The sequence below is a fragment of the Drosophila obscura genome, unplaced genomic scaffold, assembly GCF_018151105.1.
Source record: "Drosophila obscura isolate BZ-5 IFL unplaced genomic scaffold, ASM1815110v1 contig_186, whole genome shotgun sequence".
Classification (NCBI taxonomy): domain Eukaryota; kingdom Metazoa; phylum Arthropoda; class Insecta; order Diptera; family Drosophilidae; genus Drosophila; species Drosophila obscura.
In genome coordinates, this window is record NW_024542774.1 from 10,266,079 (window position 1) to 10,279,828 (window position 13,750).

Consider the following 13,750-nt stretch of genomic DNA (forward strand, 5'->3'; position numbering starts at 1 on the left):
CGTAGATTAATGAAGCTGAAATAAATATTTTCGTATTGATCGCTGCTCGGCTGCTCAGCTGCTGATAAGCGAGAGAAGGCTGTGAACCGGGAGTTCATGACATCAGATAGGGAATTAATCGATTGAGAGGGAGAGAGGGAATAGACATCACAACAAGTAGAAGCAAGTCGGGCCTGGGAGCTGGTTTGAGTCATGCCGGGGGTAGGGGGATGTGGCAAGCACTGCAAACAATGTAATTACCTTCACACAAGCTACGGCTACCCTTCCATAGTTTCTCCCCCATTAAAACTAACGTGACCGGCATCGAGTGGGATTTTTTCAGGTAGTTTTTTTTTTTTTTTGTGTGTTTTGTTTTAGTTTGGAATCGCCCCAAACAGTTGCCAAATCGGCGAAAACTCATCGCTTACAAGTCAGACAAAGCTGCGAAATAGGGCTATTCATATATCACTTTATTGACTAACATCGAATCGTAGAGACTACACAATGGGAGACGAGACGAGACGAGACGATACGACACCATAGATAGAGTCCCTCCCGCCTGGCTTAAGCCGACTTTCGACAGCGATTCGCACGCAGCTCAAAGCCCGATTTACAGCGCGGCAGCGTCTCCACCAGTATCCGATTGACTATGGTGGGGACAGTGGTTGTCGCAGTGCCATTGAGGGCGTCTTCGGATCGATCCGTGGTCTGCTCTGTGGTGTCAGCGTTAGGTGTCGCTATGGCGGCTGTGGCTGCTGTTGTCACTATCCATGCCGGCACCTTGCTGGCTGCGGATTCGTCGTTGTCACGCGGAAACACAATGCGATCATCGATGCAGGGCCGCGTTCTGGCCTCGGTGCCACTGCCACACAAGCGGCATGCCACCAGACACCAGAGCAAAAGCGCAGATCTGTTTGCAGTTTTCATTTGGATTTTGGCTGCTGAAGAGCGGAAGAGCGGAGGCGTTTGGTCGCTTCAACGGAGCTTTCGAGACTGACCGAAAACCGGAGAGTGTGTGGAATCTGTTCGGCGCCAGTATAATAAAATGCTGATGATCATCTTTCGCACGGAAACAACAGCTATAGATATGCGATGGCGATAAGAATGGAGCAGCACACACAAAGCCCACAATGAAGTCGAAGTTGCTTGCCAGCGCGCGCGATGAAGAGGGAGAGGAGGCAAAAGCTCATTTACTCTCCCACAAAAAAGGTAAACAAAGCAGCAAAGCTCACAACGGATACAGTGGGTCGAAAAGCGAAACTACGAGCATACGATTTCAATCATTTTATTTGTTTAAATAATGTTTAAACGTTGTCCAATCATCGCGCTGCAATGTGTAAAGTTTTTGGAATTACCTGTTCGGGGGGATAAGCCCCTGAGTCCATTCTAAAAATAATTTCTTTGCTTTTTAATTGGTGTTACAATTTCACATAATATTTATTTACAAATTTTTCACTTGCATTTAGGCACTCTTGCGGCAATGGTCGTTGCTCAGCGTGAATCCCTCCGGACAGATGCGAATGCTTTCGAGGGTAATCCGTGGTCCGATTGGGATACTCCCTGGCTGAGCCATTGTCAATTCCGTTCGATTGCCAGCTCCGATCTTTGCATCGGCTCCAAATGCAATCATTTTATCCTCACTCCTGGGACGTGTTGCATTCGCAGTCATTTCTGTTGTTGCATTCGTGAGAACAGAAATCTTCTCACTTGTGATATCGTCTCGGATTGGCTCTGCTAGGGTTTTATTTCCGCTTCCCGGCAGCCCTGCCCAGCCTTTAATTTCACTTTCCGGGTTGCACTTCATTCGATTTAGTTCCGTTGCTGAGCCTGCTGCTTGGATTCATCTCGGGCAGCGGATCCCAAGGCTTGGGACCGGTCTCCGTTGCATTTGGTGCACGATCAGTGGGATAGACTACGACGCGATCGGTGGCCACTCGTCTCGCCTCACTCGGATCCAGCGCCAGCGCCAGCCACAACAAGACAACCAGCAACAGCGGCACGGGAAGCATCCGTTTAATTGGCATCGTTAAAATGTTTGCCTCGCTCTTTTTTTTTTTTTGCAATCCAAATCCCAGCAAACACGTTCACGCCAGCCAGTTTCGCACTCGAGACTGAGTCTACCCCAAAGTCTGCCCCAGAGAGCAGCCCAGTCTCAGTCTCAGTCCCAGTCGGAGTCCCACTCGCACTCGCCTGTGACCTGCTTTGTTTGCTTGTAAGTTCTACCAGCTGTTTGGCGATAAGGTGGGAAACATGGCAACTAAGTAAATAAAATAAAACTCTTGCATAATTGAAATTGTGTATAATACTGAGCGCGAGAGCAGTCTCGAGTCGGTCCGATTAACCGCAAGCTCGGAACTGCACTCGAAATGCGAAAAGCGAATTGCGAATTAATTTCAAGGCTTCAGGTGAGCTTCGCATTCGCGACAATGAGATAATGGATTCAGTCGATCTGGTGAAAAGATTATTGCACCCCAAAGAAAGGTTAGGGGCAAATCAGGAAGTCGTTGGATGGTATTCAATGAATGAATGAATAAATATCCAACGAATATCAATACCAAGTACACATTTGCATACTCTTTTACCGAACTACCAGCTATGATTGGATGGCAGCATTACGAGGAGAAGCTTGGCCCCCGCCAGCTAAGGGTACACACATATGGCATCGGTATCTCATCCCCTAAGTGGCTTTTTATGAAGTAACCTGAAACCTGCCTAATAAATGTCACCAATTTGGGCCAATAATTTGCACAATTCTATTGCCAACCACCAAAACCTCATAAGGAGCACCGCAACACCAACACATCCCCCTCATCAGCATCATCATCACTGCGACAGTGCGACAGGGGAGAGACGGGCGGCTGGGCATAATTTTCGCGAAGTAAAATGAGAGGCAAACGAAAATTGAAACATAAAAATGTCATTTGTTGTGTGTTAGGCGTGAGGGAGGGAGGGAGGGAGGGAGTGGGCACAACCTTGGGTTAAATACTGGAAACCTTTTCCTTTCCGTGCTGCATATAAAAAAACATTAAAATAATGCCTGTTTGGGTCTCAGACAGCTGGGGCCAAGGCCCAGGCTCGGTAGAGTCATTTATTTACGACAAAACCTTTTCCCCGCCCAGAGGCGAATGCAAAATTTATGCTAAACAAGTGGGAGATTTTCTTTGGGTGGTGGCAAGAGGTATTTTCAGGGGGTGGCGGTGGGGGAGGCAAGAAGATAATGAAGATGCTGCTGGCAAAAGGACAACAGTCTGGCCGTGCTGTTAATCAGTGCAACTTTCGAAAAGTAATCAGCAAATATTTGCGCACTTTTTGTTGCGATTTTCTCAAGCATTTTCTTCATTTTCATAAAAGCCCTTCCCTTCCCCTCCGACGCATTGATTGTTGCTGTCTGCTTATTGTTTGCTTATTATTTCACTTACTTTTGGTTTGGCAGTCGTGGAAATTGCACATTGAATAGAAATCAAAGCAGTTCCGATCTACTTTTGGGGCAACCTTCGCATGAAACAGTTTCATCATCGTCTCAAGAGCCCTTGTGTCCATCCAGCTGCCTTATAAGCCACCGACTGCTTTCACAATTGTCAGTGGTCTTGGTCTTGGTCTTGGGACGGCGTAGGCATAATGGTCAACTGCTGCCATTGATTTCGACTCAGTTAAACTTGGACCCTCGTCGAGACCAATTCGTGGCCATCAATCACAATGGGCTCGTGTTACATCGTCTGCGGTTGCCGCTGCTGCCGCTGCTGCTGCTGCTTGTGGGCCTCCTGGGCGGCACTGCAGCCACGGACAGCGAAATTGTCGAGGCCCAAACGGTTGACCTCAATGCAACCCAATTCAATGCACTGACCCCCATGGAGCTGCCAAAATGGAGTCCAAATGGAACGATGCAGGTGCAGCCGTACAACATCCTGGAGGCCAACTGTCCGCACGGCTATGTCCTGGCCAATAAACATTGTCATAAGCGTGTCAATGTGAATGTGTACGAAAATGTTAATAAATCTTAAGGGACACACAAGGAATAGGAGAGGCTTTAACTAGAGTGTAGGCAAAGCTGGCAAACTCTTTGCCTGAGAGTAGCCCTGCCCACGGTTATTCCCAGAACAGCCATCTGCATAAAGGTAAAAGGGGGGAGGACCTGCGATTGCCCATCCTTCTGTGGCCTCAGCCAATATGTTGCGGTCAGCCACAAGTCTAACCTGTGTCTCGTCTCTCGCCTCTCGCCCACTCTGCCCACTTAACATTACCCAGAGAGAGAGAGAGAGGGAGAGGCAGGCGGAAGCTCGGCTAACCGCATACATAATTTCCAATGGTCACCGCAATGTGGGGGACGACAGCGGACTGATATGCAGCCAAGGGCTGTCATTAGTTAGAGGTCCATTAACAAAAATGCAAGCCAACTGATGGGCTGTGGTGGTGGAGCGGCTGCTGGACACATGTCGATGCAGCCGCTTGTGTAGACGTGCCCGAGCCGATGTCATTTACAGGTAGCAGCTGCAGGGAGACGACTAAATAGAGGAGACCAGCGCAGCGCAGCACAGACCAGCGCAGCCCAACCCAACCCATCCCAGCACATTGTGCGGCTGTTGGTGGTGTTGTATTAATTCGTGATGCTGCCACAAAATATGGCTACACTTAGGCCAGCACACAGACACCGCAAGCTGGTAAGAGAGGCGATGGGCAAGGGGAAGTGCCTGCCCTGAATGAGTTAATTAGACGCCTCACGGCCGGCAGCATAATTTAGAGTCATTTATCAGCAATGTTCGTGGTTGGTGCAACGACATCAACTGGAAATTGCCTCGCAGATCATGTGTGGAATGTTGCTGCCCCTCCAGACCCAGACCCAGACCCGGACCCGGACCCAGAACCGACCCAGGACATGGCAGCTTCATTATTTCGTGCACTTTATTGGGGAGTGAAAGGGAAGGCGGCTTGGCTCCGCTCCCTACAGCTGCTGCTGCTGCCCTAAGGGATTTCCCAGCCAGGGATAGACAGCCGGGCACTTGTCGCAGACATTCATGTAGCGCTCCTCGCCGGTGGACACCTTCTGGACGTGGCACTGGACCGCATGGCAGGCGGCCTCTGGCATGGCGGGGCAGCCCTTGAACGGAGCACCGAGCACGGGCTTCTTCACGTACTCCAGCATGCGCGATATGCCGGTCAGATAGACATCCGGATAGGTGTTCAAATGGTGAATGAATCTTTAAAGTGGAGGAGACGATGTTAAAGAGATCTCTGAAATACTTTCCAGCTATGTGTCAACGTACTTCTTGAAGGCGGCAAAGTAGTTGCGGCCGCGTGAGAACCAAGCCGCATGCAGGTACATGCCGAAGGGGGCGCGATTGCCCTCGTAGTGGCGGTTGAAGTTCTCCAGCATCCAGTCGAAGAGAGCGTCGACCTTGTCCTGGGGCGGATAGACGCAGGCATCGATCATGGAGCAGCTGTAGCCCTCGGTGTCCGTCCACGTCACCATTGGATTGACCCAAAAGCCAGGAATCGAAGCATCCGGACAGGGGCCAATCTGGCAGTCCTGCTTGGAGCGATAGTCCAGGGTATAGGGCCACATGGCCGGCTCCTTGAACTGCTGCGTCGGCCAGGAGCTGTCGTAGCTCAGGCCCAGCCGCTGGGCGGCCGCAAAGCTGTTGTTGCCCGATATCTGGAGGAAGGGCAGACGCATGCCCTGCACACTCTTGGGATCCACCTTGGCGAAGGCCGCCAGCATCTGCAGCTGGTCCCCGAACTCCTGCTCAATGGTGGCCACATCCGCCGCGCGCCAGTAGTCCGTCCCATCGCCGTGGGTGACCGAATGCAGGGCGATCTCGTGGCCAGCCCGATACAAGGCATTCACGCGGACATAGTCCGTGTACTCGTGCGACAGGAAGAAGGTGCCGCTGGCCATGCAGCCATCCGGATTGGTCAGCCCACTGAAGAGCAGCTCGTATTGGGCGTAGTTCACGGCATTCACGGCATCGTCGAAGGTGATTGTCACAAACTGTGTGGAGGCGAACAGTCAGTCGGGAGTGCAGAGTCCAGAGTCAACCTCCATTCTCACCTGGGGTATCTCGTTCTCTTTGCCCTGGAACTTGGAGCGCGGCAGGATGGTGTCCGAGCAGCGGCAGTCGGGCAGCTTGCAGTTGGCTGCCTTGCAATTCTCCGCCTTGGGCAGGAGCAGCAGCTCCTCCTCCGGCTGAACGGGTGCCTTCGGCTTGTTCTTCAGCTTCTTGGCCTTGGACTTGCCGGACTGCTTCTGGGCAACGCTGAGCAGTGCCGCCGTGCACAGCAGCACACTGACTAAGAGGAGAGTAGAACACTTCATGCTGGGGGGGGAGCCACCTGAATTCTTCGCCTCTGCGGCCATTCGACGCTCTTATAACCTTGATGGAGCTGCCAGATGCTATCTTATCGCTTCAGTTCGGGTCGCTAAATATGATTTGCTTGTTCGACACAGAGGAAGTGGGGGTGGGGTGTGGCCCTGTGGCCTGGGCCCTGGGTGGGGTCTGACCTTGGTGCACCTCTCATCTGCGGAGTACTTCAAGCAGACAATCACAAGAGCAGAGCCACCTTAGAGCCAGCCAGCGGACGGACTTTCAATTAAAGACACCAACTAGCAGCTAGAAATCGAAGTGGAAAAGTTTGCCTCATTAGCATAACCAAGGAACTTAGCAGCTGAGATTCGCCTTCGCCGTCGCCGTCGCCGCCGCACACTCAAGTGGAAAACTTTTCACACTTGCCGAGATCCCCATCGTTGGGGGCGCCCCAAATTATGACAGCAGCCAGCGCCGCCCAAGCAAATGCACTCCAGATCGTAAACAAGTGCTTCAAAGTTTCCACAAGCGGCAGGAATGCCTCCTCCGATCCGAAAACAATGCCCTCCCAAGACTCCAGCGCCAGACAGAGCAGAGTCAGAGTCGCCAGTCACCATTGCTGGCGGGGCCAATCACTGTTGGGGTTGGGGTTGGAGTTGGGTAAAAGTCAATATGGATTCAAAGGAAAAATTGAGATTGAGGGAAAATCCTCCTGCAGTGTGAAGTCGCAGTCCGTTGCAACGTGGCCTGATGCCTCGGCCAACTTCAGCCATCTGTGGCGGGTGCCCGCCTCCAATGCGATTCGGTCACGTTCCGGGGCGTTGCCAGAGCAGTGCCCTGGGTGGGTAGGAGCCACCTGACACATACAAATGTAGCCCACATAGGGAGAGAGAGAGAGAAAGACAGGCAGCCAACAGGCAGCCAACCAACGAGAGTCGATATCCGAGACCTCTCTCGGCTGTGGATGGGCGGAAGTGGGTGGTGAGTGCCTAGCTTCGGCTCGCTGTTGTAGGGGCAATGCAACATGTTTGAGTGAGTTCGATGCGGCTCTGGCGTCATCCTGCCACTAATAAAGATGGAAAGTCCGAATGGCAGAATGGTTTATTGAAACTTGATTGACAGCATGAGGAATGGTCCTCCTGTTGCAGCTTCGCTCGGCTCATACATACATCTTCCCTCATTAACAGACTTCCCCCCGCCAAACTCATCGATGGGGGGGGGGCATCAGGGCGTAAAATCAAAGGCACACCCATGCGGCAAAGATCTAATCAAAGATCCATTCCCACCCACTTGAACACTCCCCTTTCCTGGCTGAGGTTCACGTGGCGGCAACTGCTTTAAAATGCAAATTTTCCTATGCTAATAAAAAATGTTACTCATATGCGTGGAAGATTTCCCAAGTGCAACCCCAACCCCAGCCAAAGCCAAAAGGAAAAGGAAAATTCTCACGCACGTCCGACTCCACGTAAAACTATTGGGGCCCGGCCGCCCGGTGGTGGGTTTCGTCTTTGGTGTTTTTGCCAATTTTCGCGATAATCACACAACTAATTTGCATAGCTCGGAGACGGACCAGCAGCAGCAGCTGCAAATCTAGGCTAATCAAATCAGCCAAAGGAACAAACGCAATTTGCGGTGCAAATACTTTGGGCATACGTACATATATTTGATAGCTTAAATATGAGATTGGATTGGCAGCAGGGAACAGCAAGGAACAGCAGGGAACAGCAGGCCCCGCTGCCCCCTCGAAGAGCATTCAGTCGTCGTCTGGCAGTGTCCCATTTCATTTGAGATTCCTAGTCTGATGATAAGGAGGACTACCGCCCTCCCCTCCCTGTGATGGGGGAGACTATGCAAATCTCGGCTTATGAAATTTTGTGTCTACTTACCCTGGCATTACATTTCACAAACATTTCTCAGGGTGTGGGCAAAGCCAACCAGACCTCAAAACAGTCAACAATAAAATAAATTAGAAAACAAACCAAAAAAAAAAAAACACAACACAAAATTCGAAATTCGAAATTTTGCCAAAAGGATGTCACGCAGAGCTGTGGGCGGAGGATCGGGGGCTGGCGAGCCCATCGAGAATGTCGAAGCTGTTGGGCCTATCAGAAGTGGGGATTCTTCAGGAACTTCCGCAAGCTCTGGAGCAGATGGCAGTGTCGAGATGTGGAACCCAGAGAAGGCCGTACAATTCTGCAGGGAACTGCAGGAGAACGAGGTGCAGACGTTGCACTATCTGGGCTTGCCGTATGTGGTGCTGGCCCGCCGTCCCCGACTGCGCGTCAAGGTGCCTCTGTCGACCATCAACTACGAGGTGGGCAAGTGGGCGGGCATTGCCATGCAGCTGCTGTTCACCTGCCCGTACAGCTACCCGATGCAGCGGCCCCTCGTCGAGATTGTGGATAAGCGCAACGTGTCCACCTCGCTGGAGTGGGCGCTGCACGAGGAGATTGTCCACAGCCTGGATCAGCATATCGGACTGCAGATGATAGCACCGGTCACCATACGCCTCCAGACGCTGCTCAACAGTCAGCGCCTGCGACTGCCAGCAATGATGCCCTAAATGCCCCAAGCCGAACGATCCCAAAAGCCAATGGGAAGTCCCTTTGTCCGCGCGCAACGAGGCCATGCAAAGTGAACATTATTTATACGAGTATATGAACAAATATATCCACAAATAAGTGTGTGATTTGTGACCGTCGCCTTGGCCACTAGATCTGTGCATGAACTTGGCTGTTGGCTGTGACCATGCCTCGCTGCCTCCTGCAATTACGTGCACAAACAAATTTGCACACTCTCGCTGGCTAGCAGTGAATATAGAAGCAGAAAAATAAAAGGAGACTTTCGCAGCTCACGCAGCAATACGTGACTTTTGGCCTTGACTGACGGACTGCCCGCCAGCCCGTCCGCGCACTTCGATGTGTGCAACACTTGGCCGAATGTTAACACGTGCCCGCCAGACACACAGTCACGGTGAGGGCCACACATCCTGAAGAGGATTCATTAATTGGGCAGTCAGGCAGGCAGGAGGCGTCTGCGATGCATTTACTTATCTTTTATGCGCGTGCCAAAGCACTCGCCATCGCTCGCCGTAATACCAGCTTTGGCATGTTCACATTTCCTTCCTGCGAAAAAAAAAACAAAATAGGAAACACACACACAAAAGTTGCAACACATCGAACACGGCCAGTGGGTGGGGAGGTAGTCAGACTCCTTGGGGCGCTTCCTGTTGATCCTTAAGCGTATAAGAACGTCCTGCCATGCCATGCCATGCCGGATGTCTCTGGGTAATTTAGATAGCTGCAGCAGCGGCGCTTCGTTGCTCCAACTTGCATAATGTCACTTTCAAAGTGTTGCAGGGCAAAGGACATGCACTCACAGCAACCCACAGCCCCCCCACAGCCACCCACAGCCACCCACAGCAACCCACAGCCACCCCACAGCCACCCACAGCACCCCACTGCCACCCCACAGCAACCCACAGCACCCACAGCAGAACAGGCAGACATGTTAAAGCTGTGCGATAAGCAAAAGGGATTCTTATGAAATTCCTAATTTCAGGCCAAAGCTGAGATGGGTGTCTGAGGAGGGCGACTCCTCCCTCAACTTCTTCTTTTGATATTCTTTTCTGTGTGTGTTTTTTTTTTTCGGATGGGGTAAGCAAACTTTAAGTCCACATCCCTTTTTAATGTGACTGTGTATGCCCGAAGGATTTGTGCGTAATGAAAAACTGTCACGCCACAGGACCATGTCGAAGGACGACAACGCCAACGACGCCAACGACGCCAACGACGACGACGAAGGATGAGCCTAAGCCAGCGCAGGTACGAGTAGCAGAAATTGAAAAGCGCTAGCCGGCAGCCAAAGGAGCATTAAAATGGCAAATTTGTGTGCACTGTCAATGCCAGGACTCAGATAGGACACAGTCAGGCCATGCAGGACATTTATGGGCGACAGACATCGACATAAAAGCGGCGTCGCCTGCGCGATAAGCGCATAAATCAGCCAACAAGCCAAGTCCCCCCCCCCCAACAAGTCCCAAAATCATATACCCCACGTACTAGACCCAGCCCCTGCTGCTCGGCCTTTCGCCAAGTAAAGGCTTTAAGGCTGCTCATTGCCCTGCCCTTTTGCTGGGCTCCCTCAATTAATTGCTGCTCATTTGAGAATTATTTGAGAATGACCCCAAGGGTCAAGGAACTGCAGTCGCATAAATTCCGGTGTATTCCGCATGCCAAAAGCAGCCAGCAGAACGCGAATTGAATTCCGGATATGGCAGGACCTCAGCAGAGGGGTCGAATGACTGTCCCTTCAGCTGCCGCCTCTTGCCACAAGCTCATTGCTTATGCTCGAACACGAAACAAATTCAAATTACAAATTATGTTTTCGTCATTGGCGCAGCTTTACGATTAACCCCCCACCCCACCCCACCACAACTACGGGCCATCCCCCAATTCCGAGTGCCATTTGTGGGCGGTGGATGGAAGGTACATGTTAATGCTGATCCAACCCCTCGTTGGCCAGTGTCCGCGCGGTGTCAACTATTTAGTTTCCGGTTTTAAGTTCTCTGCCATAAACTGGGCATTATGTGTCCGCTTTTATGGCTTCTAGCGGCGTTCGTCTGCGTCTCCGTCTCCGACTGCGACTGCGACCCCGGTACGGACTTCATTGTTTCTTAATAATCCACGGAGAGACAGGGAGAGCGAAGCGTCCTCCGAGTGCACACGTCCTCACATTAACAATGTTTATGGGGGCCAGACAGTGTGCCCAGTCCGCCTAGTTGCATGCCACTGCCACTGGCACTGCCACTGCCACTGGCACTCCGTTGCGTTGCAGTCATAAATGCGCTTAATTGGCAATTTTTGTGTAAGCGTGTTGAAATTTTTATACCTCCCCAAAAACGTTGCAGTCTCCTACTCGCACTCGCACTCGTAAATAGGAAATATTTATGTGGCCGAGTGGAGCGGAGTTGTTGGCTTTTATGGGTCATGCATGAATTTGCCGGGATTTATATGTGGGCTACATGACCTGGATTCTGATTCTGGCCATTCCATGGCGCTGCGGCTGCTAATCAAAAGATATTCGGCGGGCAACGGCAGCCAACCACAAATGGACCACAAATGAACATAATTTTATTTGCTTAATCTACAATTTTATTTACACTAGAATTTGGTTGGGCCGTTAGAGCACATCTGTGGGCAGGGCGGGGCAGGGCAGGGCAGAACTCTATAGAACACTCAATGCATATGGGATTTGGGGCTTGCCAGCTTACCCAGCTCCTCGGCGGCCATGGACGCTTGCCTCTGACGCTTCAGCTTCCGGACCATCTGCTCCATCATGTCCTTGGCCTTGGTCACAATGGAAAGGATGTACGTGGCGCCTCGATTCAGTCTCCTTATGCGCCGAAACTCCTCCAGCATTTGCAGCTCGAAAAAGTCGGGGAAATTCTTCTTCGAAGTGATGTTTACCTTGGGCAACAGGTGGGGATACATCTCGGTGTAGGTGAAGATCAACTTGCAGCCGATGCGAGGATCTTTCGTGGCCACCTGATCGTAGTTGGAGGAGCGCACGGTCACCTGCAGCTTGAGGGTGGGCTGGCCCGGGAGCACCACCGTGGGATAGCCGAGCAGGCCGATGGCATGCAGCTCCGATTGGCGCAGCGACTCGCTCAGTACTTCAATGGATTCTGGATTCATGGAGAGATGAATAAACTGAATAAAAACAAAACTAAATAAGTGTTTTAGCCACGCTCTGACAGCTATAACAAATGCAATTTGATTGGGTTGCCTTCCCAGTGGCTGTGGCAGTCGTAGTCATTGGCCATGTTCCGGCTTGGATTGTTCGTTGCGCTCTTCTCAATCTCCGGCAGTTCCATCTGCGGCAGGAACGAGGTGCAGGTGACCTGTGGCCATTCCTGCCCCAAGTCCTGCCATCCCCAGAGTTGTGTGCGCGTCTTGTGCTACGGCAGCTGCAACTGCCTGGGTGGATACATACGCGTGAACAAATACCAGGGTCCCTGTGTCCTGCCCAGCGAGTGTGCAAGGTATCCCACGAGGGAGCTGCACACTGAAAAGACCCACAGAGTGAGGAGCAAGCCCATCCAGTTCCGAAATCTGGTCACAATGGTCACACAACGCAGGCGGAGGCCTCCTAAAAAGCAATTAAATAAGACCAAAAAGATAAATCCAAGATCACCCAAGGCAGCAGAAGTTTACACCGATCTGTGGACAGCCCCAAGGGATGCTGTGGCCTATGACTACTTCGATCACAAGCCTCCATTCGACTATGGTGAATTGACGACTGGAAAGCGCGCCGCACCCACAACAACATCGAAGCCACCAGCGACAGAGATGGAGAGCAGCCCCTTTATCCAAGAGCATATCCAGCGCTAAGACAATATCTACCAAAATCAGAAGAACTACTAGTTCCCATTTGCCTACACAGAAAATCAAAGTTCCAAAGGAGTTCACCAAGAAATCCGCATGGAAGAATAATTTCTGGTTAGGCTAGTGCTGGCCTTTGGTTATTTTCCTAAAGATAAGGCGCCATACTACATTATAGCTTCGATTCTTTAATTGTTTGCTGTTTCTATGGCTTTGAGTGGAACTCCATTCCCATGGCCAGGCGGCTGACTTGGTTCATAGGCTGACTGCAAGCTACATCCGGGATGCGGCAACAAGAGGCACGCACTACGTTAGTCTCAGTGGCAGGACCAGCCTCAGACCTACGCCCTTCCATATTCTATTAAAATTGCCTGTCATTGCCGTTGCCTCTGGCATCGTTATTGTCCGCCCAAGCCCTTTGGCTTGGCTTGGCTTGGCTCCTGTTCCTGTTCCTGTTTGGGCCCCTGGCATTGGTTGCCCTTTCTGCCTTCTTTTTTGGGATGTCTGCCATCCTCGGCTTAGTCCCTTGGACGACTGCGACGTTGTCTTCTGGCAGAACCATTATTCTTCCACAACGTGCATTATATTATCCTTTGGCTGAAGGCATTTGTATGCTGGTCCAGGGCGCGAATTGCATTTGGGATTGGGTGGCTTTTGGGTGGCTATGGGAATGGCCGTTCTTTCAGCTGTCGTCACTGCAATTTGTATTGCCGCCCGACGTTGTCGTCGTTGGAGGCGGCAGCGGCAACGGCAGCGGCGTCTGTAACTTGTTTTTTTATTGGTTTTCTCGTTTTAAATTTCAATTTGGCGCCTGGGCACCGCTGTAAGCAAGATGTATGTACAAGACGCCAGGACGCCCAGGAGTCACACGCCCCCCCTGCCTGATTTTGCCGCACTGCAGAACATATGTTGACAGCGTCAGGTGCGCCAACGAGGGGCGATTTATATGCGTCAGCGTGCCAGGTTGACAGTTTCAAGGTGCCGGAGTTTCTGCCGCTGTCTTGACTGCTAACTGAACTGTCATTCAGATGGAAGATGCTGCTGCTGTTGCTGCCGCCACCCAACCCCCTTTCGATGTTATTATGCCAT

At 51.5% G+C, this 13,750-nt stretch overlaps 5 protein-coding genes across 5 annotated transcripts; 1 reads left to right on the forward strand and 4 right to left on the reverse strand.

Annotated features, from left to right (window-relative positions):
• Positions 1 to 430: 430 nt before the first annotated feature.
• Positions 431 to 985, reverse strand: LOC111080231. The gene has a single exon (XM_022375717.2). It carries the CDS (start codon positions 904 to 906, stop codon positions 544 to 546), a length of 363 nt encoding a protein of 120 aa, XP_022231409.2. The 5' UTR covers positions 907 to 985; the 3' UTR covers positions 431 to 543.
• A 263-nt stretch (positions 986 to 1,248) lies between these two features.
• Positions 1,249 to 2,104, reverse strand: LOC111080228. Its single transcript, XM_022375713.2, is given in 2 exon segments — positions 1,249 to 1,768; positions 1,770 to 2,104. Coding segments are annotated over 2 exon segments (561 nt in total). The 5' UTR covers positions 2,004 to 2,104; the 3' UTR covers positions 1,249 to 1,441.
• A 2,756-nt stretch (positions 2,105 to 4,860) lies between these two features.
• On the reverse strand, positions 4,861 to 6,322 carry LOC111080227 (chitin deacetylase 7). The gene is made up of 3 exons (XM_022375712.2): positions 6,026 to 6,322; positions 5,241 to 5,965; positions 4,861 to 5,174 (listed from the first exon to the last, which is right to left on the reverse strand). The coding sequence occupies exons 1-3, from the start codon at positions 6,287 to 6,289 to the stop codon at positions 4,919 to 4,921; spliced, it is 1,245 nt and encodes a 414-aa protein (XP_022231404.2). The 5' UTR covers positions 6,290 to 6,322; the 3' UTR covers positions 4,861 to 4,918.
• A 1,925-nt stretch (positions 6,323 to 8,247) lies between these two features.
• Positions 8,248 to 8,956, forward strand: LOC111080229. The gene has a single exon (XM_022375714.2). The coding sequence runs from the start codon at positions 8,311 to 8,313 to the stop codon at positions 8,839 to 8,841; it is 531 nt and encodes a 176-aa protein (XP_022231406.2). The 5' UTR covers positions 8,248 to 8,310; the 3' UTR covers positions 8,842 to 8,956.
• A 2,337-nt stretch (positions 8,957 to 11,293) lies between these two features.
• On the reverse strand, positions 11,294 to 12,033 carry LOC111075222. The gene is made up of 2 exons (XM_022368363.2): positions 11,551 to 12,033; positions 11,294 to 11,470 (listed from the first exon to the last, which is right to left on the reverse strand). The coding sequence occupies exons 1-2, from the start codon at positions 11,972 to 11,974 to the stop codon at positions 11,460 to 11,462; spliced, it is 435 nt and encodes a 144-aa protein (XP_022224055.1). The 5' UTR covers positions 11,975 to 12,033; the 3' UTR covers positions 11,294 to 11,459.
• Positions 12,034 to 13,750: the final 1,717 nt, after the last annotated feature.

Coding starts and splice junctions, on each gene's coding strand:
- LOC111080231 (XM_022375717.2), bottom strand. CDS start 906: ATGAAAACTGCAAACAGATCTGCGCTTTTGCTCTGGTGTCTGGTGGCA.
- LOC111080227 (XM_022375712.2), bottom strand. CDS start 6,289: ATGAAGTGTTCTACTCTCCTCTTAGTCAGTGTGCTGCTGTGCACGGCG. Junction 5,966..6,025: donor AAGAGAACGAGATACCCCAG/GTGAGAATGGAG, acceptor GCCTCCACACAG/TTTGTGACAATCACCTTCGA. Junction 5,175..5,240: donor TACTTTGCCGCCTTCAAGAA/GTACGTTGACAC, acceptor TCCACTTTAAAG/ATTCATTCACCATTTGAACA.
- LOC111080229 (XM_022375714.2), top strand. CDS start 8,311: ATGTCACGCAGAGCTGTGGGCGGAGGATCGGGGGCTGGCGAGCCCATC.
- LOC111075222 (XM_022368363.2), bottom strand. CDS start 11,974: ATGAATCCAGAATCCATTGAAGTACTGAGCGAGTCGCTGCGCCAATCG.